We start from the raw sequence: 26,763 nt of genomic DNA on the forward strand, positions 1-26,763 counted from the left end.
TAAATTATTGTATGAAATTGTAGGAGAATGTGAGAGAGTGTTATTTGCTTAATAATTTTCTTATATTGTAAGACTCTTTATTATAGTGATTTTGAGCTGTGCTCCCGTGGTTTTCTCCCGAAAGGGTTTCTACGTAAAATTTTGTGTCTTTCTTTTATTTTATGGACTTCATTGTTTGTTATTGTTGACTTCTTGTGTGTTTTTCACATTTCTCCATTTGGTCGGATAATTGTGTATGCTTGTCAGACATAGATCGATTTTAATAGTTTGAATAATTTGTCATTGAAGCTCACCAAAGATTTAATAAGCTTAGGAACACCATATTTTTACTCAAAACAAGATAGTATTCCACTAGTTGTTGACCTTATTGTACAAATACATTTCTCTAATCATCATTAATTTATTACTCTCCATTACACGAACAATTTGTTCAAGGAAAAACCGAATTTAACTCAAATTTTAACCATGTTTTTTTTTCATTATGCCAAGCTACAACCTTCTGATAGGATAGGTCACCTCCAAATATGTCGAGAGAGCTACCGACTGTGAAATCAACTCGGCCCCTACCAGCTGTCTTTATTCTCTCGAGGTCTTCCATTTTTGATACACCTCCAGCATAAGTTACCGGAATCTACAAAACCAGTTACCAAATTAGGGGAATCCAAATGAGATTTACCCTTTGTTGTGTTTGCAAACAATATGCAACATTTCTATGCTGACAAGACATGTTTTTCATGTAAGCACAACGTAAACAGAATGTGACAGGTAATAAAACCTAATTAGGAGCTAATTTTGAAAATATTCATTTGATTTGATATGAACAAGAAAGCCAATTTTTGTTGATTTGGCCAACTGAGCATTGATTTCAACAGTGCTAACTGCTAAATAATTTACAGAAAAAGAACTGCAAAAAGGTGCTTACAAATATGATTAATGCTTTGTGTTATTTGTAAATGCAGTAGAGCGTAACATGTATCATGCCAAAGAAAACAAATATCATATTGGTTTTCCTCAAAAAAAAATAATAATAAATAACAAAAATAATAATAAATAACAAACTATTGGTCTTCTAAGAAAGTCTAATTCAACCAGAAAACCAACAATTTTCTTCTCAAATTTAAATAAGATAACGAGAAAAGTCAAGGATTCAAAATATTTGAACAGAGGTGTGTTACATACTGGAGAAAGAGATCCAAGCAGAGTGACGAGCTCCTCATCTATACCTAATCTGTCATGTTATAAGAAAGTCGATATGAATGAAAGTCAACAAAGTAGAAAGCATACCTTCTATAACATTAATTATACAGTTATATCCAGTATATGACCAACTAAGTTGGGTGCCAGAATGAACTACCTGTTTTTTTTTTGTATCTCATGCCATTTTGTGCCTTTGAACTGCTCAACTAGAACTTAAACCAATGAAACCTTAATTAAGCAGTTACCAAAAAAGGAAAAATCATATGTGACATGGTGAGAAAGCTTCACCATTTCCCCTCTACATCAACTCCATGCACCAAAAACTCATCAGCATCTGAAGCCAATTCCAAACTTTGAGCATCTACAAATACATCAGTAAACTATTGCCATCTGTCTGTCACAATGGCATAATTTCCATTCTGCATTACAAAAACTAAATCGAAATTGGACATTGGAAAAACCAAAATTAGCCTCAATCAAATCCAATTTAAAAAAAAAATCCTCAATCAAACACAAGTTATACAATTAAGCCCCAATTAAACTCAAATCTGTATCAACAATTGCTGGGCTACCCAATTTGGCCTTCATTAAGCCTCATGTAAACCAACTGGCAAATACTTTCTACAAAACTAGATTAAATACCTATCATTATTTGCTTCCCTATCAAACTGACAATACCTATCATAAGCACACTGCTTACTCAAACTTAAAAATAAAAATTAAAAAAATTAACGTGATTAAATATGCCCCAGTTTAGTCCAGAAAAAACTTAGATATAAACTGATTTTGCTTTAATCAACAGTGCATTCTATGCCTTAATGAAGCCTTGATTTAAGCAAAAACTTGATGTACCTTTTTTCGACAACTAAGATCCAAAACAAGTCTTTTTCTCCCTATCAAATCAACAAGGCCTTGGAGCCGCTCCATGTTCATCTTTCCATCACTGAAGACGTACTAAAAAAGGTAAACAAATTGGATAAAATTCCAAATCATTAAAGTTAATAAAAATAATATAACATAAGAAGATAATATTACTGAAGGACCAAAATGAATTGTCTTTATTACATAGTTTGATTTCTTGCATTTTCTTAATTACAAACCAATAAATGTCATTTACCGTGTCCTTGACCAAAACTTAAGTGTATAAGCCTTCACAAGTAGTAAATTTTAATACAAAGTAAAACAAACACATTAAATTTAATAAAACCCAAACTCAACCATAGAAACCCAATAAACACAATCAATGGCACCTTACATATACATTACAAACATAAAGATGATAATTGAAGGAACATTGAGTCTTTTCAATTAATTTTGTAAATAATAACGAAAAACTTATCATATTTTTAAATATAACCTGAGGGGTGGGAGGGAGAGAGGGAAAAACATACTGAGGTAACAATAACATGAGATGCACCTTCATCAAGGTATTTCATGGCATTCTCCAAGTTTATCCTGCCTCCAACATGCAAACCACCAAATAAAAAATATACAGCTGTCATTCCTTTCCAAACTTCAAATACTGGCAACTAATTAGAACTGCATAAGTACAATATTAAATCAGATAAGCGTATTCATGCATAATTAGGGGTGTTCATTGGGTCCGTTTCTTTTTTTGTTTTCAACCGAACCGAAAAGGTTCGGTTTTATGGTTTAAATGCATTGGTTCGGTTGAATTTTTTAATTGCTTCATTTTTAAATTTGGTTCGGTTTAGATTTTTCAAAACCGAAAAGATTGAACCGACCAAACTCTATATGGTTCAAATCCATGTTTCAGTGTGATCGATGGTTTGCTAACTTTGATGGACTTAAAATGAAGAAAATAATTTGTTTGGATATTTTAAAACATCTAGATATTTTTGTATGGAATTGAACAATGTGTGTAATGTCAACAACTGATATAGATAATTCATATTTATTTCTATGATTATTAAATGTATTTCTGCATGTATTGAGTTTTGACCATTTAAAATTTAATCTCTTATTTTGGTTCAACCAAACAAACCAACATTTACTTTGGTTATTTTGGTTTGGTTGTTATTCGGTTGATAATTTTAATTTGGTTGGTATGGCTGTACTTTTAAAACTGAATAAAATTTGGTTTGACTATTTTAATTCGGTTTTACTCAAACCGACCCAATGAGCACCCCTACCCGTAATTGAAATATTCATGACCCTCTCACCATCTACCAATAAAAGTAAGAAAGGTAGAAGAATACAAATGTAATTTCTAACCAGGATAAGCATGTAATGCCTCTAAAGCTGCCACCTGGCTCAAGGGAGGCACCAAGCATTATGACATTGCCACCAGTGAGATTGTCTCTTTTGTGCATATTTGCATAGTAGGCAGCTGACTTGTCAGATTCAAAGTTAGTCACAAGAGAGGACTTCCCATTTTCTGATGAATATCTTAGAGTTGACCCCACAATTTGTTTCACTTTTCCCAAAGAGAAAATAATAAAGTTCAATTTAGGGTTTGGTCATAAATTAAGTTTATTGAAGGTTATACCACAAAATGGCAAAATATCATTCAAGTACAATACTGGTCGGGTCAAGTAACCTCACATGGAGTGTTTCGAGTACTTGGAAAAAGATATGGTAGCCAGCAAGAATAAAACAAGAAAAACTAAAATAACACAAAAGAGCAAACAGAAAGATTGCATTAAACCAAAATAGTACATATCCATGAAAATACATGTTTGTACCTATTAGTGGTACAGAAAGAGTGAGGCTACAGTACGCACTTTGGTCCGTACTATGGATCCATATCTTCATTTGAAGGTCTTAATAGTCGATCCAAACCATTCATCATGATCTCCATATGAAAGACTACTTGGAGGCCAAATTTTACATTTTTTTATAATTTGTTTACTATTCTTTTGGATAGGTAGAAAATCACTAATTTTGAATGGTCTAGAATCTTTAGATAAAGTGATTTTGTACCACTTAATAAAATAGTAAAAAATTCTAAAAGATGCAAAATGTGACATCCAAGCACATTTTCATATGAAGATCACGTTGATCGGAACAAATTGACTGTTTGGATTTTAAAAATGGAAATATGCATCCATAGTACGAACCAAAATGCACTTTGCATAGTACCATAGCCTCACTCAGTACAGAAACTTCAAAGATATTCAATTACAGTACAAAATCACCTTGTGTATATCAATGCAAGGTCGAAAGTGTGTTGCGCATTGAACAGCATGTCGAGCTCCTAAAGAAGTTAAAAAAAAAGGGGTAAAGTTTCAAGCTTTGGAGGGTATATCTAGCAGAAAACAAAAGGAAAGAAGAGAACTACTGATAGATAGAGGAAGAGAAGTGCATTTCTAGAAGGGGTGCACCTTGTAGGAGGTACAAAAGACGGTATCTTTCTCTGATTGTAGATATAATCCAATTGACTGGTACCAATCAATTTATCATAGATCAAACTTTTCATCTTCAGTTGATTGCATCAGTTCATGATAATTCTATTCATGCAAATAACCACTAGTTAGTATAAATTTAGAATGAAACTCTAAATTAGAAGGAATACAATTACACGGGCTTTAAATTTAAGGAGTTTTCACTAATTTGCAGAGTATTAATTTGGAAGATACAATTACAATTATAATTAGGAAGATACAATTACATTTAATTTGCAGAGTATTAACGGTGTTAATTCAAGCACTTTTCTTAAACAAGGAGGAAACGGTATAAACAAAAATATAAACAACCAATTATTATATTCATTCTTCACTGGTTCCAAATACCCAACAAGGATTTCATCATATTCTCAGCAGGCAAACCAAAACTATCTCTACTAGTAGTCTACTAGGTCCGAACTCAAAAGAAAGTTGGCCTTATTACCTTAAGGCGAGGCGGCGCAACTCAGGAAAGAGACACGACTGAGGAGATACAGCGCGACGGAGGAGAGGCGGCGACAGCGCGCGATAGAGAGAGAGAGGCGGACTGAGAGTTAAGGCGAATAGAGGGGGGAAGATGCAGAATTCGTATCCTCTGAGATATCTCAAACTTTGCGTGACATTTTGGAAAATCCCAACCGTTTAAATACTCTATGCACGAATCTCAAAGCAGACATAATATTGACCCCTACATCACCCCCGAATAGGCACCGAACACGTCGGTCACGCAAAAGTTGAGATATCTCAGAGGATACGCACCCGAAGATGCATCCACCTGGGTCGAGAGGGAATCAAATCTGCTGCGATCCGAATTTTATGAACAGTAACCTGAAATCCCTTCTTTTCCAAATCCAACCATTCAATTTTTTCTGTACACGCATCTCCAAACAGCTAGTTTTTGTATGCACGCATCTCAAAATAAATCAACAGTTAGATTTGAAAAGGCAGGGATTTCAGGGTTCTGTTCATTCAATTCGGATCGCAGCAGATTTGTTTCCGGTCGAGAGAGCTGGGGTGAGTTTGGGTCGACCTTTGGGCCCTGTGTGGTACTTCAGTTAATAATTTAAATGCTCGGCCCGTTTGTCAACGGGCTCCATTTAGCAGGCTAAAATCTGACCTAAATGTACTTGTTAAATTCAACAAGGTTCTCCTTTCTATTGTATTTGGAATATTGTCATTGATTCTTTTCTTTTTTTTCTTTTTTTAATTGGTTGCTATTTATTGGGTATGTAAGTTCCGAATTAATCCTTGAAAATCCTCAATTAAGCCCCGATGACAATGAAATAGAGACATCCATTAATATTTCCACTGGACACAAAGTTGTAGAAGAAGACGCTTCTCTCTAACAAACTTCTGCTATTCATATTCTTCTTGTTTACTCCAGTGTTGTAAATAACGATATGCACTTGTTGGACGAAAATAATATCGTTAAGTAATTAAACGGTATGCTATTGTTTAATCATAATTTTGCATATAATTTTGTATTTTCATTAAAGTTATATGCATATACTTATAATTATTAAAATTGATTAATTTAACTCATTAAACTTATCAAATAAATTTATTTTAACTTAATTTCATAAGACAAGACAAAATATAGTACATTTTATGACCATCTAATTAATAGTATAAATAAAAAACGGACAATTTGTAACAGTTTGGTCACCGCCAACAACTAATCGACCGATTGGTCAGACTAAACGACCATTTTTTTACAACAATATTGGTGTACTCTAGTTAATAGCTTAGGGTTAGATATGAGTCTGTCTATATAATTTACAACAGAGAATGTAATTATAATCAGTGCAATACAATAAATGAATCGTTAATTTAAATATCTCTATATCTTCTTCTAATTTCACAAGCCCCCATTGAACTTATATGCATCCAAAGCTTTGATTTGTTTTCTCTGTTAGATTAATTCTCAATTAATTGGTCTAAATAATAGATGTAAATGTTTGAGTTTTTAATCGCTTAAGGTCATCAAATAAAATTTTGAAACTCCTAGTGTCATCAATTGAGATTTTCATTTCTTTTGATTTTCCAATATTAATAGAACGCTAAATCTAATCCGTTCATTTGATAATTAATGGACGTATCAGATAAAGATAAATGTCTATAAATTGATCAAGTCCGTACCCATTAGAGGTTATAGAAATACTATTACATTCTAAAAGCTTTGTAACATTAAATTTAGTTTTGATAATATACATTTTGTTATAAATTTTAGTTTTGATAATATGTACATTTACTTATAGATATTAGTACATAAAATTTATTTTATGATAAATTTCATTTATTTCGTAAATTTAAGTAACATTTTATTTTCATATCCAAATCTATTATATATATAATCTTGGTGGGAGTTTGCTACAGTACATCTATAGTAATATTACTACAGTAAGGCTGAGAAATGGAGCTCATTTTCAATAATAACTACAGAAGGGTGACATGTGGGGCTCGCAGATAGGGGTGTCAATGGGTACGATACGGGTAGGGTGGGAGCATTTTCATACGCATACCCACTAAGAATGATCTTACCCATACGTACTCTACCTTTACCCATTAAGATTTGACCTTACCCTACCCTAGCTACCCTTACCCGTTAAAATTATCGGGTAACGAAACGGTAGCGGGTGAGTAACAAACAATACGACTATAATAATTAGTTTTATTATATTTTACAAATATAACGTCAAAACTCATTTATTTCGTACATATACAATGATATTACTAATAAAAAAAATGAAAATAAAAATAATTGTGCAATCAATTTCAACTAAATTATATTTTTTATAAAACAAGAAAATTCAAAAACAAAAATATATCTTTTTAAAATTTTAATTATTTAATTAAAGAACAAACATACAAATAAAAATAATATGTTTAATATTTTTCTTACAACAAAAATAATACACTAAATAATAAAAGTACTCAGTAATTATTGCTCAAATATTATCATATTATTATATTTTATATAATTACCCTATAATGTAACAGGTACGAAATAGTCTTTACCCGTATCCTTACCCATTTAACTAACGAATATTATCATATTATTATATTATTATTATTATATTTTATATAATCATATTATATTTTTATAGTACCCTTACATCAACAAAAATAATTACCTTACCCATTGCTCAAATATTATCATATTATTATATTTTATATAATTGGAAGCAGTACGCCAGTACATCAACCAAAAAATGATTCATTGAAAAATTGACGCATATGTATATATCATGATTCTTTTATATTAGACAGTGTATCATGATTCTTTTTGGAGGTAGTGCATCAATGAAACTTAATTTCTAAATAAAATATTATATTTAGATATTATTTATTTATGAGAATATAAAACAGTAATTTATTTTTAATTATCCATATTATATTCGTATATATATTCCTATTCGTTCGATATTCAATATGTATCTATATTCGTGACTATCTGTATTCATATTAAAAAAATTATAACATTTAAAAATAAAATTTGATCACTATCCGATTCGTATCCGACCGTTTACATCCTAGTCAACTGTGATGTACAGTATTTGGAGGTGATTTATGACCCGTGCCGAAAATTGACAGGTATCAAAAATTGAGGATCAAGCATTAGAAATTTAAACAGGAAGTTGCAAATAAAAACAAAAATAAGCAGCATATAAACTGAGCATTAGAAATCATCAAGGTAAACTTATTCCTGTGTTATTTTTTTATTAGGTCTTTTCTGTTTTTAAAAGTTTTTTTTACATCAGAATAATAAAAAAAGAGGAATTCACTTACACTGTTTTTAGTGACACCATATTACACTCTACACATTTTCAAAAACCAAAACAGTCTAAACAAACTGTTTAACATGATGGATATATTAAAATGTGCTTGTAGATCAAATTTTACATTTTTTTGAATTTTTTTTACTATTTATTAAGATGGATACACAAATTCAACATTATGAAAACAACGATTTTGGAAAATACTTAATAAATAGTAAAAAATTCAAAAAAAAATGTAAAATTTGATCTGCAGGCACATTTTAATATATCTATCATGTTAAACGATTTAGATTGACTGTTTGAACTTTGAAAACTTTGATAATGTAAGGTGTAATCGGGTGTCACCAAAAACGATGTAACTGGATCCCTCCTTGTAATAAAATCCATAACTCATCACTTGGCTTCTCCGCTCAAGCAAAACTGTTATTAAGTGAGGTTATAATTTAAAATTTAAAATAGAGATTTACAATTCATAGCGGATTTAAACCACAAGGAATATGCCTTCAATTCTAGTTTTATAATTTTAGTAAGAATTTCAATGGTTGTTGTGGTTGTCAAATAAATTTGTTGGTAATATATCCTATTTTAAAGTTGAGGAGGGTTCAAATGCACCTAAATTTTTGTGCACCCAAACGCATCCTATCATTTTTCTCTATTTTCAAAGTCTGAATAGTCAATCTGAACCGTTAGATAAGATCTACATATTAAGATGTGCTTGGAGACCAAATTTTACATTGTTTGGAATTTTTTTACTATTTATTAAGCCACTTTGAAAATCGCTGATCCAACGGTCCAGAAAATGTAAAATCAGCGATTTTCAAAGTGGCTTAATAAATAGTAAAAAAATTCCAAAAAATGTAAAATTTGGTCTCCAAGCACATCTTAATATGTAGATCGCATCTAATGGTTCGGATTGACTATTTAGACTTTGAAAACGGAGAAAAATAATTTGAAAGATAGAATGCATTTGGATGCACAAAAATTTGGGTGCATTTGAACTCTCCTCTTTAAAGTTTTATAAAAAAAAATATTTTATTTTTTTGCGCGTTTCATTGTCAGATCCTATTATATTGTCCCTTTCGGTTTTGTTACTTTTTTTTTTTTTTTTTTGAGGAAGTACCACGATATACTTCATGTTTCTTCAACTTTTATGCATTTCTTTTTCTTTGAAGTGAGGTTATTCTTTTCACCTCTCTTCTTATTTCTCTAGATTCTTTTATCTTTATCAAGTGATTTGCTTATTGCCTGGCATAGAATTATCTATTTTATTTCTCAGAATTTTTTTTCATAACATAAAATTAAGAAAAAAAAACTGCTTGAATGTTTATGTACTATTATTGCTGATTTTTTTTCCTATTTATACACATAAAATTTTAGAAATTGATGTTCATTTTCAATAAGTTTGGTTAATATTGGTTTGTGTCTTTTTTTTTGAACAAATAAAACCGATACATTCATACAACAATTTCATTTAATGAATATTTTTAATATGTAGAGGTTAATTATTATTATTATTTTTTTGAAAAATGTTGCTTTTTTTAACTCTCAAATGAAAATCATTAGTATTTGGAAAAAAGAGGAACTTTGATCACGCGTAATTGCTAAAAGAAAAAGATCAAGGCTACTGTACTTTGCAACATGAATCAATATTTCCGTTCATAAAATTCAAACAATTCATATCCAGAGATCAAAGTTTACATTAATTTTTTTTTCTAAATAGATAGAAAGTCGCCTGATCTAAAGATTTTTGACTAATCCAAAAATAGTGATTTTCTATCTATTTAAAAAGATACTAAAATAATAATTCTAAAAAAAATATAAAATTTGATCTCTAGATGCATTTTCATTTTCATTAGAGCATATTAAGCGATTCAAATTGACTATTTAGATTTTAAAAATAGAGTTATAATTTCACCAACACGAACCGATCTGTACTTTTTAAAGCACCACAGCCTCAGTCAAACAAAAATAATCATATTAATAGTGAGCCATTATTATAATTTGAAGGATGTATGCGTAAAATTCCCGTTATAGAAGTGCAGCTTCCAAACAGAAATATTAAGAAAAGAAAAAATCACGTTTGAATTATTGAGTGGAGATTTTAACAGAGTATTTTTCACTTTATGCAGCGCAAGAACCAAATTAAACTCTTTGTTGATTCTACATTGTGTGCGCTGCATGAAGCTAAAATTACTCTGTTAAAATCTTTACCCGAATATTACGTGTTCGGGAAAGGAATGGAGACTTCTGGACCGCCAGATCGACAAACGGACGGTTATCGTCATCCCAACAGCATGTCCAATTCTTATTGGACCAAACACACTCTTTCGACCTTCTCATTGGGCCACGTAATCACAATGACATGTTTTCTCTCTCGAAACCCAACTGCGAAGCACACTATAAATAAATCGAATCACCCCTCCGTTTGTTCAAGTGTTAAAAAAAGAGAAGCGAAACAAAGCGAGAGAGCAAGCGAACAAAAACCCTACGAAGGAGAGAAGAAAGACAGACAGAGAGACAGAGAAATGAGGGGTCGACGATCGGCGATCTTCTTCGGACTCTTGCTAGCGGGTAAGTGGATCTGATCTGTCATTGTTTAGATTTTTAAGCAAGTTCGAATCAATCTGATCTAGCATTTTGCTGGATTTTGAACTGCTATTTGATTTTATACAATCCGAAGTGCTCAGATGTTAGATTTGGTTAAGTTTAGGTTCTGTAGCCTGGAAACATAGTGTGATGTTAGTAAGAGTTAGTTCAATTTCCAATCATGGCGATCAAATCTACGCTACATAAATAGATCTGCAAGTAATTTAACTTGTTAAATATATTAGATCGGTTAAAATTTTCCCTGATTTGTATTAGATGCTTTAGATACCGAATTAAAGTTCAATCACATCATGTATATACTGAGATATTTTTGATGCAAGAACAATTAATCTGGTAAATTAAGCATTTGGGAAACTTTTTGACCTTTCAATATTACCTAAGGTGAAATGCATCCTTCTTTGGAGCCTCATTTGAGAAAATCATATATCCTATTTGATGGAATATATATACAGAAAATGTTAAAAAATATTTATAAATCTTTGTTTTTCTATTCAGTCTCGTTGTTTGGATTCTCCTCTGCAAAGGAGGAAGCTGCTTCCAAACTTGGCACAGTTATTGGCATAGATCTGGGAACCACTTACTCTTGTGTGGGTGTGTACAAGAATGGTCATGTGGAGATTATAGCCAATGACCAGGGAAACCGTATCACGCCATCTTGGGTGGCATTTACTGATACAGAGAGACTCATTGGTGAGGCCGCAAAGAATCAGGCGGCCGTCAATGCCGAGAGGACCATCTTTGATGTCAAACGTCTGATTGGAAGGAAGTAAGCACCATTTCTATCTTAAATTATCAATCTAACATGTGCATTTCGTTTCATAATTCATGTCCATATTAGAAGTAATCCAAAATTATGTTTTCAAAGGGAAAATTAACCTTTTAAGTAGGAATTACAATGTCGGGTGAGCCATTTCTCTCTGACAATTGTAACTAATGCTCAATTGTTTTTTTATTATCTAGGTTTGAGGACAAAGAGGTCCAAAGGGACATGAAGTTGGTCCCATACAAGATTGTCAACAAGGATGGTAAACCATACATCCAGGTCAAAATCACAGATGGTGAGATCAAGGTCTTCAGTCCTGAAGAAATTAGTGCCATGATTTTGACCAAAATGAAGGAGACTGCTGAGGCCTACCTTGGAAAGAAAATCAAGGATGCCGTTGTCACTGTCCCAGGTAACTAAAAATGCAAAATTCAGAAGTTTTTTAATTTCTCATGCTTTTGGTTTCATGTATAAGTCAAATACTGAAGTTCTAATGTTTTTGTTGTTGAACATTGTAGCATACTTCAATGATGCACAGAGACAGGCAACCAAGGATGCTGGTATAATTGCTGGCTTGAATGTGGCTAGGATTATCAATGAACCAACTGCTGCTGCTATTGCCTATGGATTGGATAAGAAGGGTGGTGAGAAGAACATCCTTGTATTTGACCTTGGTGGTGGTACTTTTGATGTGAGCATATTGACCATTGACAATGGTGTTTTTGAGGTCTTGGCCACCAATGGTGATACCCATCTTGGAGGTAATTTTTCTTCTTATGTCATTTCTCTAAGCTTCATAGTTGTATAATTTTAGAAGAAATACACTTGATATGCAAATTTTGGGCCAATCATAATTGTCAAATAACTGTAATTTAATCGAAAACAATTACTGTTCACAACTATATTTCAATCACTGTAACTAAGTTATCAATTAATGTTCAGGTGAGGACTTTGATCAGAGAATTATGGAGTATTTCATCAAGTTGATCAAGAAGAAGCATGGCAAGGACATCAGCAAGGACAACAGGGCTCTTGGTAAACTCAGGAGAGAAGCCGAGCGTGCCAAGCGTGCCCTCAGCAACCAACATCAAGTCCGTGTTGAGATCGAGTCAATCTTTGATGGTGTTGACTTGTCCGAACCACTAACCCGGGCCCGCTTTGAGGAGCTGAACAATGATCTGTTCAGGAAGACCATGGGTCCCGTGAAGAAGGCCATGGATGATGCCGGCCTTGAGAAAAGCCAGATTGATGAGATCGTGCTTGTTGGTGGAAGCACCAGAATTCCCAAGGTTCAACAGTTGTTGAGGGACTTCTTTGATGGCAAAGAACCAAGCAAGGGTGTCAACCCTGATGAGGCTGTTGCTTATGGTGCTGCTGTCCAGGGAGGTATTCTTAGTGGTGAGGGAGGCGATGAGACCAAAGGTAAATTTCCTCGATTTCAATTTTTGATGAAAGAACTTAAAATATTTGGCAAGTTATTGTGGTCTAATTGGTTCTTTATACTGATAATTGGTGAACAGATATCCTTCTTTTGGATGTTGCACCTCTTACCTTGGGTATTGAGACTGTTGGTGGAGTGATGACCAAGCTTATCCCAAGGAACAGTGTAATCCCCACCAAGAAGTCTCAGGTTTTCACCACCTATCAAGATCAACAAACCACTGTCACCATTCAGGTATAAATAAAATCATCAATTCAATCCTTCCTGGTTTCTCTTCGATTAGTAGTAGTATGTAATGAATTGGCACAACCTAACCAAGATGTTTCATTCTTTGTAGGTGTTTGAGGGTGAGAGAAGTATGACCAAGGACAACAGGCTTCTCGGCAAGTTTGATCTCTCTGGCATTCCACCTGCACCAAGGTCAGTGCTCATTCCCAAATTTTTACATTCTTGCCCTCTATTTTTATCACACAAGGTAAAATAGCATTTTACAAAATTACCCTTGCTCTAACACTCATGTTTTTGACAGGGGTACTCCTCAGATTGAAGTTACATTTGAAGTTGATGCCAACGGCATTCTAAATGTGAAGGCTGAGGACAAGGCAACCGGCAAGGCAGAGAAAATCACAATCACAAACGAGAAAGGACGTCTCAGTCAGGAAGAAATTGAGCGCATGGTTCGTGAGGCAGAGGAGTTTGCCGAAGAGGACAAGAAAGTCAAGGAAAAGATTGATGCAAGGAACTCCCTCGAGACCTACGTGTACAACATGAAGAACACAATCGGTGACAAGGACAAGCTCGCTGACAAATTGGAGAGCGAAGAGAAAGAGAAGATCGAGGAAGCTGTAAAGGAGACCTTGGAGTGGTTGGATGACAACCAAAGTGCCGAGAAAGAAGATTACGAAGAGAAGTTGAAGGAGGTTGAGGGGGTATGTAACCCAATCATCACGGCCGTTTATCAGAGATCGGGTGGTGCTCCAGGTGGAGGTGCAGAGAGCAGCGAAGAAGATGATCATGATGAACTGTAGGCTGTTTCATGGGATTTTGTTATTAGGTTTTTATTTGATTTTGTTTACTACTACTCATCTGTTCTTATTTTTCAATCCCCTATCCATGTGATTAGTTGTTCTGTTAGTGGGAACAGGTTAATTTGGTTTGGGATAATTTTTTCTTTTTTTCATTTTTCTTTTTTGAGACCAAGGATTGTATTCTAATGGTCCTGATTTTGATAAGATACTTGAATACTATATGTTAAAATTTGAAGCAATGAATTCTAGTATTTCATTTATTGTTGTGGATCTTCTTTTTGCTTGCATGAATCAAGGGATAATGTTAAGTATCCTTTTCGTGTTTGCTTTCCAATTATTGTATCCCAGACTCCCAGTAACAATTTTTTAATATGGAAATGTTCAAATTTCTTTATTTCTCTCATACGGAGGTTTTGCCTTTTGTTTGCTACTAGATAAAGGTTGATTTTTTTTTTATGGATATTTTCTATCCAAATTTACGAATAAAATATATAGAGAAAATAGAATAAGGAATTCAGAAGACCCAGAGGTCACTTCTCCATCCAAATTATCCCTTCTCATTCTCTCTCTCTCTTTCTCTTTCCATCCCAATTTATATATTTGTCATTTAACAAATCAGATAATAAGAATATGATGAGCTGTAGAGTGTCTAGAAGTCGCAATTTGTTTTTCTCTACTACAGTATTACATCCACCAAATAGGGGTGAAAACGGAGCGGATAATGGTATTCAATCAGTGTGGATAAAGATATGATTTTAAATTTAATTATTTATATTCAAATAAAATAAATATATATTATATAGATTAATATAAATTATAAAAAAGAAATATGTTATTTATTGTAATTAAATTGATATTATGAATTTTGATATTGTTTTGATATTCGATCAGATCCGTATCCATATTTGTATTCGTCTATATTCGATCCGTATACGTATAAAAAACATAAAAACGGTACAAATATAATTTTACCACCGTCGGATCCGTATCGAAAATAGAGATGAATATATTTCAGTTCCTATAAATACAGAGATGCCTTTCCTCGAAAATAGATACAAAATCGGCCCAAATTCTATTGGATCAAGTGCGACTGTTAACAGCCACGTAGAATGAACGCGTCAGCTCAATCTGATTTTTGAAGGGTTGGTTTTCTCTCCCGATTTCATCTTATCGATCCAATGCATTAATTTTTAATCGGACGGTTCAAATAATTTATCTCGAAATATGAGCGAAAATTACAATCATAAAACGACAAGGGTCAAGAGGAACTCTCTCTGCCGCGTTGTTAACATTAATTTAACAGGAGGTCATTTTTTGGGATGCCATTTAAGTTGGATAGGAATAGGATCGAGTTTGTGCATAAAATTTGAAAATTAAGACACAACTTAAAATAAATTGTGCATATATTTATTCATCATGCATGTTTAATTGTGGACAGGAAATTCAAGCACGTAATTAAGATCTATATATACAAATATTGTAAAATACAAAAAATTACTATTTTTACAAATTTTTACTAAATTTTTTATTTATAAATTTATCATGTTTGATATGCATATATTCATATTTTATATTATTTTAGGTTCAACATTAAATTTAAAAGTCACAAATAATAATGTTGGAAGTATGTTGAGTGTTTAACATATTGTTCAGACTATATAAGAACATTTTTACTTTCTTATAGTATTAGTAAATAAATAATTGATTGTAATTTCTCTAACAATGGAAACCAAATTATTTGAACCAAATATTTATGAAAGAAACATTCAGATATATATAATTCTAGATGACGACCCCGGAAACTTCTCAGTTAAACAAATCCATTATTGGCATAGTGTTATGATGAATTGGATTTAAAAATTTGATTGATTAACATACTATTTTTTGTTTGAAAAATAGAAGGGAATGAAAAGAAATAGAAAGATTGATTAACATATTATTTTCTTTTGTTTGAATGATTAACAAGAAAAAACAAATTTAATATCTTTTTTCATTTTATTTTTTGTTTGATTAATTAAATATTTTCAGTATATTTGACTATTATATTTTAAAATCTTAAACTAACCACTAATATTAGTATTAGATTTATATTTGAGCGATACTATTTAATATTCATACAAGATTTCAAATCAAGCGATTGTTAGCAGGCTTTTTAAGATTAATTGTTATACACATGTTCTCATAACCCTCTGTCATTTTAGGTGCATTTTTCACTAAAAACTTTAGGTCCTTAATGGCTTCGCATGTGAGATTTAAGCCCGGCTCGTTGTATTAGGGACCTACTCATTTTCATGTTGTAAGTACACAAAAAGAAAATTTTAATAAATTGAGAAGTTAATCAAATTTCGGCGAAACAATTAATTGTGATCTTCATGTGTTGGGATGTTCAATTAAAGTCATATGGTTAGTGTGATGCAAAATGAATTTTGTATGAAAAATAATTTATTTCGGCAAAATAATTAATTTTGATCTTCATGTGCTGGGACGTTCAATTAAAGTAATGTAATTTGTGTGATGCAAAATGAATTTTGTATGAAAACAATTTATTAGTTTTAAAATATCCATTTCTTTCGTTATATATTGATGAAATTGCAAAATATAGAATATTTCTTGCTTAATATAAACACATAATATGGAGTATGATTTATGCAATTGTCCTTTTATTAGATATTGGAGAATATCAAATAATTGTAATTAGTGCAAAAGGGAGGGTAAATCGATTTAGTTGAAACTTGAGATTCACGTCAAAATCTATATGTAATTAATTAAAAAAAATTCTATTCTTTAAACTGGAAATATCAACAATATAAATTATATATGTCACATTTAATGTAACTTATATTAATATGGATTATAGAATTATAAATGATAAGGAAATAAGTCATATTGTAATAAATTTTACTTGTATCACACAAGTAAAAAATTTTATTTAACGCCTTTGTACATTAATCTTGAAAAATTTATTAACAAACCAACATAATAGGATTCATTTTTTTAATGAATAAATCCTCAGTTTCAAATTCTATAATAAGCTAAATTAATTTTCAAATCTTGAAAAATTTATTAATAAACCAACATAATAGGATTCATTTTTTTAATAATAAATGCTCAGTTTCAAATTCTATAATAAGCTAAATTAATTTTCAAATGTTTGTCTTATCTATTTTAAATTATATTTTTTGTTCTAAATTATATATATATTTTTATTATTGTGAATGTGTAAGCCCATGGAATGAAGGTTGTTGGGAACGAACACATCAAAATAATTTGTTATTCAACCTCTTAATTATATATATAACGTACGTAAAACATTTTACTATGAATGCTTCATAAGTTACATAAACGAGACCAATGATCTTTGTATTACAGATCAATCTAATCCATGCTATGAATTAATATTTTTGTTTTTGAAGTTCAAATATTCGATCCGAACCTTTAAATGTGATCCTTATATGAATATATACTTACAAACTAAAATTTTTATTTTTTGAAAATTTTGTACTATTTTTTAGATATATAGAAAATCACTACTCTTGAATTGTCCATAATTTTCAAATCAAGTGATTTTCTATCTATCTAACAAAAATGTAAAATTTGGTTTGTTGGTACATTTTCATCTGAATCATATTCAACAGTTCATATCGACTATTTTAATTTTAAGAATAAAAATATGAATCCATAACCTGAACTATTGGATAATATATATATTACCATAGCCTCAATCTTGAGTATTTAACTGAGTTCAAAATTTTTTTAACTTGGACATTTAACCTGTGAAATATATTAAGATTAATATTTAAGTTTGTTGTAATTAAGAAACCAATTTGACGATTTAAAATTAAGTTTATCAAGTCTTTGAATTTAATTTTTTTAGTTCTATAATATCTTACTATCATCTATCCTCTATCCTCTATCCATTCTTTAAAGGAGTTTCAAAATATACATACAGCCTAAATTACAGAGGATAAAAAGTAAAAAGTAAGAAGATAAATCTTATTTTTTTAAGGTGGTGTTTTAGATTCCCATAATTTAAGGATAATTAAAAATTAATTTGTTTCTAATGACTGCTAATAATTCATTCCTAAATTATTTTCATCTCAAACAAGATATGTAAACATGAGACTTATCTTCTAGAGGGGGGCTTAAATGCTTTAAATTTTTTGTGCCTCTATTTTGTTAAACTTTAATAAATTAAAATCTTTAGCTTAAATGTCAAAATTAACTATAAGATATGATCTACTTCGTATTTTCAAAATTAACTATAAGATTATAACATTTTAATTATATTTTGATTGTTGAGCTTTAAAAATACACTAATATGGATAATTTCTGAAAGTTGAAAAATACAGTAAATTTATTAATTAGTCGGTGAAAAAAAAATCACATTACTATTCCATGATGCCAGGAAAATCAACAATTAATGATGAAAGAACACATGAACCAAATCCACTAAAATTCATGGTTGCCGTAAGCAATTTCGATCATTGCATATTTATAATTTTTGCTCTCAATTATTATGACGCACTGATTACTATGCTAAAAGAAAAAAGATATGATCCCTCACCAAAACATAGAATTGATCAAATTGTAACAATAACAGCATAAAAGCCGTCGCCTCTTAAATGAGCGTTCCGTTTTTATAGAGCTTTTTATCAACATTTTTTTTAATATTTACATATCCGTAGCGGTTCTTTACAACAATAATAAATGTAGAGATTTCATGTATTTCCCTTAAAATATCGACATTGCATATATTCTCTTCTAAAATGTATAATATCAATATATATCCCTCTACGTTAAAAAAAATAACTCACAAATTTATCTAATATATTGTCTTTTCTATTAACTCATTTATCATTTACTAAAAAAAAATTAAAAATATGTAGCTTGTTTAAGCGAAATGTTCAATTTTCTAACTGGCCAGCTTTGATGGCAAATTGTTCAAATTTTTTTTAACTTGAAACGTGTGTTTTAAATGTCATTGTCTATGCGTCACAAGTAAAGAAATGAACCACTTATCCTCAGAAGATTGAAATTGATCAATTAGAAGACTAAACATATTTCTCATACAAACTACATATTTTTATTTTTAATAAAGAGTTAAATAGAAACTTTATAAATTCAAAATTGAATTTTAATTAAAAAATGCAATAAATTGGATAAATATGTGAAATTTTCAAATTTAAAGAGATAACACGATATTATAAATTAAAAATAATATATGCAATTTCAAGATTTTTGAGAGGTATACATAAAATTATCTGCCCCAGACGTAATCGGATATAATTTACTCTCCAAAAAACTGAAAAGAGAATAAATCCAAACCAAAATATTGGTATTGTTGGAAATTGGAATAAAAGACTTCCGTACGGATAAAACCCATCTAGCCACAAATGAACTGCTCTGTAAATATGTTAACAGAGTATATTTGGCTTCATGCAGCGCAAAAACCCTAGCACCGCTATTTTGATTCTATATCCGTCCGCTTCATAAAGCCAAAACTACGTTGTTAAAATATTCGCCTAAATTTTCTGTTCAGATCGAAATGAGTTCTTTATTTATTACCAAAACCGGAGGCACATATCTAACAATGTTACCAGTATCTAACAATGCAAACTCCCTCCTGGCTCCTGTACCGCATGCTCTGCTAGGCTGCGATAATTTGGCTTCTTTCCTTCCAACACCCATTTGTTTCTCTGTTTCCAAAGATTCCACCATGTTGATAAAACTTGTCGAGCTTGGCTTCACAAATGAAGGAGCTATTTTCACTTGAAGCATCTTCTTTTGCTTATTAGTTACCCTGTTCGAATTACAATCAGATGATAAATTTATTTATATATAATTTGCAACAGTGTGCCTTTTTTTGCTAATCCAGAGGAAAAGATAAAAAAATAAATAAAGGGGTCATTTGGTAAATCAATGAAACGGTATTAGAATCGTGTTCTTCAACTATTCAAAGGAGTGAAAATGTTGCTTGGCAAATCCGTTCTTGTCATAGTGTTATGATAAATTGGATTTAAAAATTTGACTCCACAAGACCAAAATGCCCTTCATAACTTAGCAAGCATAACCAAAATTTAAAATTTTCTTTTAGATGCATAACTTATCATCACTCTTATATGGTCCATTGGTCCAGACTCCGAGCGGTACACAATTCACCAAAAAAAAAAATTATAATTTCTAGCCTCCTTTGCGCTGACAACAGGACCAGAATTTACATTTATAAATTGCAAAGAACAAAGAACATCAATCTCAATTGTTTAAAAGAGGACCGACAGCATATATTGGCAAATAATTTATACGAATTAAAATCGTTATTTTGGTACTTTGCAATGTTGATATATAGATACCGTGCTCCGCAGTGCAGTGCTTGTGTTTAGGCAGAGAGAGAGAGCGGTACGATCCTCTGGCCACTGGCATCGATGGAGAGGACGGAGCGTGGCTGAGCAGAGCGCTTGACAGGAGAACCGACTCACACCTTGTTTGGATGGAGAGCGCGAGGAAAATGTGAAAAATAGAAGGGAATGAAAAGAAATGGAAAGATTGATTAACATATATATATTTTTTTTGTTTGAATGATTAATGAGAAAAAATATTTTTTTTTTGTTTTATTAATTAAATGTTTTAGTATATTTGACTATTATATTTTTAATATCTTAAAAATGCAATTATTTAATTTAAACAAAAAGAAATTAATTATGGAACAAAAAACAGTCAAATTCATTAAAACAAAATTGATATATACTTCATCACGAGAATGCATAGATGTGCCATCACGAATTTCAGAAGAGTTTGAATATTATATGTAATACGTGATTATGTTTTTTGCTACATTTTATTTATAAAAACAAAATTGTTGTATTTTTTTCGTTTGAAATGTACAGTCGCACTAATATGTGATTCTTATTTCCTGATATATATTATCTGTGGCTCAATGTCATTGGATGCGATCTACAATGAATTCATACATTGTCACATATCATGCATATTTTTAAAAATAAAAAATAAAAGGTGAAAATCTAGTCTATCAGTTTTTTTTTAAATCCATGTTTAAATTAAAGATGATTTCACTATTTTGTAAGTTCCGAATCTATGACTTTTTATATATATAGAAGTTATGTGCATTTACTACTAGATTAAAGACTGATTCTTATATCATATATAGTTATAACAGATCAGGACAGACTCAATATATTGTAAGGTAGGGCATCCTGAAAATTTAAAAATAGTTTTCACGTACTTGATTTTGAGCTTTTAGCTTTTGTCTCCTTTTGAAAAAAATAAATGTTTTATTCTGAATATATACTTTTGCAACAGTCCACACAATATACAATTTGCATTTTTTTTTTTTGATGAGGGTTCACATTTCTAAAATAAAACTGCTAAATGTGATCTATGTTATTTTCTCTATGTGCTCATAAATTTTTTATCGCATTTCAATTTTATTTATATGTGAATGAATAAGTTGAAAAATCAATGTCTAGAAATTATCCACATTAGTGCGTTTTTTACAAACTCTTGATGACAGTCAAAACAAAATTGAAATGTTATAATTTTTTACATGTGCATAGATAAAATGATGTAAATCATATCTAACGGTTTTATTTTAACTTTTTAAGTTTTAAATTTTGCATTATTAATGTTTTAAAAAATAGAGGCATAAAAAATTAAGGCATTTGAGCCCTCCCTCTTTTTATTTTTTTGTGCGCAGCCAAAAATGATTAGCAACAGTCCAAAATTTAGAGAGAGATGCAGTAATTAATATTCAAAGTAATTTATGTGCGCAATTCAAAATTGGGCTAATCTAAAATCATAGCCTAAAACAGAGAACAAATAAGAAATAAAAATAAAATCAGTTAGGTACATAGGCCGAATTAGTGACCTATTGCTCTTTAATGAAATAGATCGAACGCAATTACGCAAAAAAAAAAAAAAATACCGCTCTCAATGACAAAGGCGACTCTGTTTTTTTTAATAAAAAATTGCGATGCAGATTGACTCTCCGCTTCTCCGCTGCTGACAACTGCAGTTGCTCGCCTCCTCGTCTCCTCTAGTCTACTGACCGCTGGTAAGTTAGAATCCTAACTTTATTTTTATTTGCTGGTCTTGTAACATTGCAAATTAGAGTTTAGAACTTTAGATTGAGAGGGAGATCAATAAATGATTTGTTGGTTAGTGAGGGATTTGCTTAATGGTATGAATGATGAAAGAATTAAAATTTCCAAACTATCAAGACCCGTAGAGGAAATGTTGCTTCATCAACTTAACTATTTAGTATCTAGTCTTTTTTTTCTTTTTCTTTTTAATATGTAAAAGAATATTATTTTCTCTCTTTTTTTATCATATTTTATTTAATACTTGATTATCTAATGAGTTTCTACTAGGTTGAAAATCTTTCTGTCTTGCACACGCCCCTGACAACAAATCAGGCATAGTTATAACAAATTCGGGCATCGTAAGTTGCACTTTTGTTTTCTCCGTATCTTAATCTTCTTTACAAAAACGCACAACACCGTACAATTTTAGTGATATCCAAGAAAATAAAAATCTGAACTGTGCGATGACGAAAATTATCTAAAGAGATGAGTTACAGATGAGTTAGGTAAGAATTGTACGGAGAAATTGCCTAGTACTGATTTTATTGTTTATTCATATGCGAAGACAAATAAAATGCAATTCTTTTTAAAGTTCTCACATATAGAAGCTGAAAGAATTTACATATACCCTAAAACATTTTGGATCATGATAATTGTACCCACACTTCAATTTTCACATTTATCCCGACACTTAACTTCTATAATTATTTTGGAGACTACAAAATCTCTAACACTGATTTTTTTCTTCGAAAGTATTAATATTTATTCACGAAAGTATTTATACCTAAGAATGGAAATATTTATACTTATAAAGTGAATAATTTTTACATAAATAATTGTCTTTTCAACTAAATCTCAAAAAAAAAATTTCATGTATACCACTCAAAAACTTCAATATTACATATTTCCCTTTCTAAACTTTAAAATTACATATTTATCCCTTTAAACTTCAAAAACTCACAAATTTATTTATTTTATTGTTTTTTTTATTTTAAAACTTATTCTAAAGCTGGTCAAAGCTGGTCTTCGAGCCTAGTGAGCATTTCTAGTTGGTCAAAGCTAGACGAGCTGCCGATGTGGGACCCACAGTCAGAGACATCGAAGTAGTAGGCTGTGCAGGACAGCTTCGCCGCGTTCCATTTTCACCTTGTACCGATCGCTATCATTCTCTGCACCATTTTCTTATAGTTCTTCTCCTACTGGTACAGTTTGTTAAAATCTTGATTTTGATTATTCAATACTAGACTTAAACAATTTTGTAATTGGATTAGGTGTAACTATGTTGATTGGAAGTCATCCATCGCTTGGAACAAATTCTCAGCTGAGCTTTGGTGTTTATGCGACATAGGTGCTAAGGTCGTCACACACCCTACTCTCATCAGGAAATAACCTCAGCCTCTTGGTATGCTAAGATCAGTATCCACGCGATTGATCCACTCACTTGGCTAGAAAGAGAGCTTCTAGCAAAGAGTTCAATCGATAGCTTGGGAAAGAAAAGGGAATGTTTCTTCAATGCGAGATTGGAGGTTGGTCTTTGTTAACTTTGCTTTTCTTTCAACATCTCTTTTCCCCCGTACATTCTTTCCAATGCAGTACCGCCTACTTCATAAAAATCCTATTCAAATAGTTTTGGTAGGGCCTATACTACATATATAGATTCGGCTGGCCTATGAGAAGATGAACGAATATCTCTTAGAACAATGAGACTTGGCCTTTGATTCAGAGAATACAAAGTTCACCCTACTGTATGATGAGCAAGTTTATCCCTCTTTATTAAACACTTCACGGATTCACAGGGAATGAATGGTACTCGGGCATTGATGGGTTATGAGAATTAGGGCTAGTCTCACTCTCTACTCGAATCTGAATGTGAATGGTTAATAGAAGAATGTACTCACTCGTCTCTTGTGCACTAGTTCGAACCTATCGTGTGACCTAAATTTTTGATTTCTCCAGCAAGTAATGAATCATTTACCTTTACGCTTGCTCATTCAACCTGAAACCCTTTGATGAAGGACCTATCCGTCAAGCTTATAAGCTCAGACCCGAAAGACCAAAACCCCTCATCTTTTTGGATGGATTTCGAGGGAACCGGTGAACTCACTGAAGAGACCTTTGTGGTGGTCTTCATCAGTCGTCCTTGACACTCCCAACCTTCCCTTTCGTCCTCATCTCGAATTGGAATCAATTGCTTTCCCAGTAATGCCATCATCCAGGATACCCATGTCGCAAAAAACCCTCTTTGCACCAATACTTCTCTGAGATACCCCTAGTGCACTTTGTCATGGCTTTCTCAAAATCCAACTTCCACCCCTTTCTCCTTTTTCTGTTTTCACTAGTGGAGGATTTCTTGGGCTGTGACTACACTGTCAAATATATACCTCCCCTTAATAAAAGCTGAAAGAGTATTAGGGATTTTTTAAATCACTGGCATCAATATGTTAGAAAGCACCTTAGTAATGATTTTGTACACACAATTGATGAAGCTGATTGGTCTGTACTCCTTTACAGTCTGGGGATTACCTTTATTAGGAATTAAGAAAACAGCAGCTTGGTTCAACTTAGCCATCTTCACTTTCCCCTGTATAAATCTCTGTACCAGTTGCATGATGTCAGATTTCACAATATCCCAACATTCCTGGTAGAAGCCCATAGAGAAACCATCAGGGCCAGGTGCCTTATCTGCCCCCATTTTAAAAACTGCTTCTGGGACTCTAATGGTTTCTCCTTAGTAAGTGCATGCTCTATTATCCTCCTCTCAAACTTGCTCCCCCTAAGACCAAAACCTTTCCCCCAGCAGGGCCCGCCCGTGTCACCACCAGTCCACCAGCTGTAGATCGCTAACTCTCTTGTCGACGCCCTCTACTTATGTACGAGTGAAGAATGAATTGTTCCCGAGTAGAGAGGACAGGATAAGGATTTAGTAAGAAGGAGAGTGTACTTATGGAAATGCCATCCTCTCTTTCCTCAGTAACGGAGTGACTAGCTATCCCGACTTTCTATTCCAGTTCCATTCTTACTGGTGCGGGAGTCAAAAGTGACTCTTCCAACTCCCTAACTGCGTCTTCCATGAAGTTTGGGAGACCCCTCACGTGCCGCTGCCCGTGAGACTCGCCTTTGTGCACTTTGCGCACCGCTTTGACTAGACCCTGCTCCTACCTCGTATCCAAATACCTGCGATCTAGCTCATTCTTTTTTAAGCCCAAGTGCCTAATTCTTTATGGTGAAGTGCCTTGATCGGTTTCAAGTGTTCTTCTTGCCTCAGTAAGTACCAAAATTTTTCTTTACCTTTCTATTTTTGTTTGATTTGAAGCTAATAGGGCTTAATTGGGGGCGAAGACATATTCGATTGCTCTATGTTGTGGCTAAACTAATCTACATTTGACATTCTTGCCCTCTATTTTTATCACATAAGATAAAATAACATTTTACAAAATTACCCTCCCTCTAACACTCATGTTTTTCACAGGGGTACTCCTCAAATTGAAGTTACATTTGAAGTTGATGCCAATGGCATTCTAAATGTCAAGGCTGAGGACAAGGCAACCGGCAAAGCAGAGAAAATCACAATCACAAACGAGAAAGGACGTCTCGGTCAGGAAGAAATTGAGCGCATGGTTCGTGAGGCAGAGGAGTTTGCAGAAGAGGGCAAGAAAATCAAGGAAAAGATCGATGCAAGGAACTCTCTCTCGACCTACGTGTACAACATGAAGAACACGATCAGTGACAAGGACAAACTCGCGGACAAATTGGAGAGCGAAGAGAAAGAGAAGATCGAGGAAGCTGTAAAGGAGACCTTGGAGTGGTTGGATGACAACCAAAGTGCCGAGAAAGAAGATTACGAAGAGAAGTTGAAGGAGGTTGAGGGGGTATGTAACCCAATCATCTCGGCCGTTTATCAGAGATCAGGTGGTGCTCCAGGTGGAGGTACAGAGAGCAGCGAAGAAGATGATCATGATGAACTGTAGGCTGTTTCATGGGATTTTGTTATTAGGTTTTTATTTGATTTTGTTTACTACTACTCATCTGTTCTTATTTTTAAATCCCCTACCCATGTGATTAGTTGTTCTGTTAGTGGGAACAGGTTAATTTGGTTTGGGATAATTTTTTCTTTTTTTCATTTTTCTTTTTTGAGACCAAGGATTGTATTCTAATGGTCCTGATTTTGATAAGATACTTGAATACTATATGTTAAAATTTGAAGCAATGAATTCTAGTATTTCATTTATTGTTGTGGATCTTTTTGCTTGCATGAATCAAGGGATAATGTAAGTAGAGTAGAACTAGGGTGTTCTTAAGCTCACCAAAGTGTTTGGTGAGCTTGACTCCAAAATCTATCAAATTAGTTTCAAATGACAAATCCGAACCGTTGGAACCCGCCTATTTTATGTGTGATGAGTTTACATGTGAAATTTTGGAACTTTCGAATTAGTTTAGTATAAAGTCAA

General features: G+C 32.3%; 1 protein-coding gene and 1 pseudogene across 3 annotated transcripts; one reads left to right on the top strand and one right to left on the bottom strand.

The window, feature by feature from the left end:
* Positions 1-321: 321 nt before the first annotated feature.
* On the bottom strand, positions 322-5,183 carry LOC144569670 (1-(5-phosphoribosyl)-5-[(5-phosphoribosylamino)methylideneamino] imidazole-4-carboxamide isomerase HISN3, chloroplastic-like; annotated as a pseudogene). The gene is made up of 9 exons (XR_013516125.1): positions 5,047-5,183; positions 4,542-4,667; positions 4,356-4,414; positions 3,433-3,547; positions 2,589-2,719; positions 2,050-2,151; positions 1,486-1,616; positions 1,180-1,228; positions 322-631 (listed from the first exon to the last, which is right to left on the bottom strand). The product of XR_013516125.1 is annotated as a 1-(5-phosphoribosyl)-5-[(5-phosphoribosylamino)methylideneamino] imidazole-4-carboxamide isomerase HISN3, chloroplastic-like (transcript).
* Positions 5,184-10,722: 5,539 nt separating this feature from the next.
* Positions 10,723-26,543, top strand: LOC144569710 (luminal-binding protein 2). 2 transcript variants are annotated; one of them, XM_078320180.1, is made up of 8 exons: positions 10,723-10,951; positions 11,483-11,753; positions 11,948-12,162; positions 12,269-12,511; positions 12,693-13,172; positions 13,271-13,425; positions 13,529-13,611; positions 25,785-26,543. In XM_078320180.1, exons 1-8 carry the CDS (start codon positions 10,738-10,740, stop codon positions 26,281-26,283), a joined length of 2,160 nt encoding a protein of 719 aa, XP_078176306.1. In that variant the 5' UTR covers positions 10,723-10,737; the 3' UTR covers positions 26,284-26,543. The 2 variants fall into 2 exon arrangements, with proteins under 2 accessions (XP_078176306.1, XP_078176297.1); XM_078320171.1 differs by lacking the exon at positions 25,785-26,543 and adding an exon at positions 13,721-14,479.
* The last annotated feature ends 220 nt before the right edge of the window (positions 26,544-26,763 follow it).

The sequence above is a fragment of the Carex rostrata genome, chromosome 2, assembly GCF_964058835.1.
Source record: "Carex rostrata chromosome 2, lpCarRost1.2, whole genome shotgun sequence".
NCBI classification, from domain to species: domain Eukaryota; kingdom Viridiplantae; phylum Streptophyta; class Magnoliopsida; order Poales; family Cyperaceae; genus Carex; species Carex rostrata.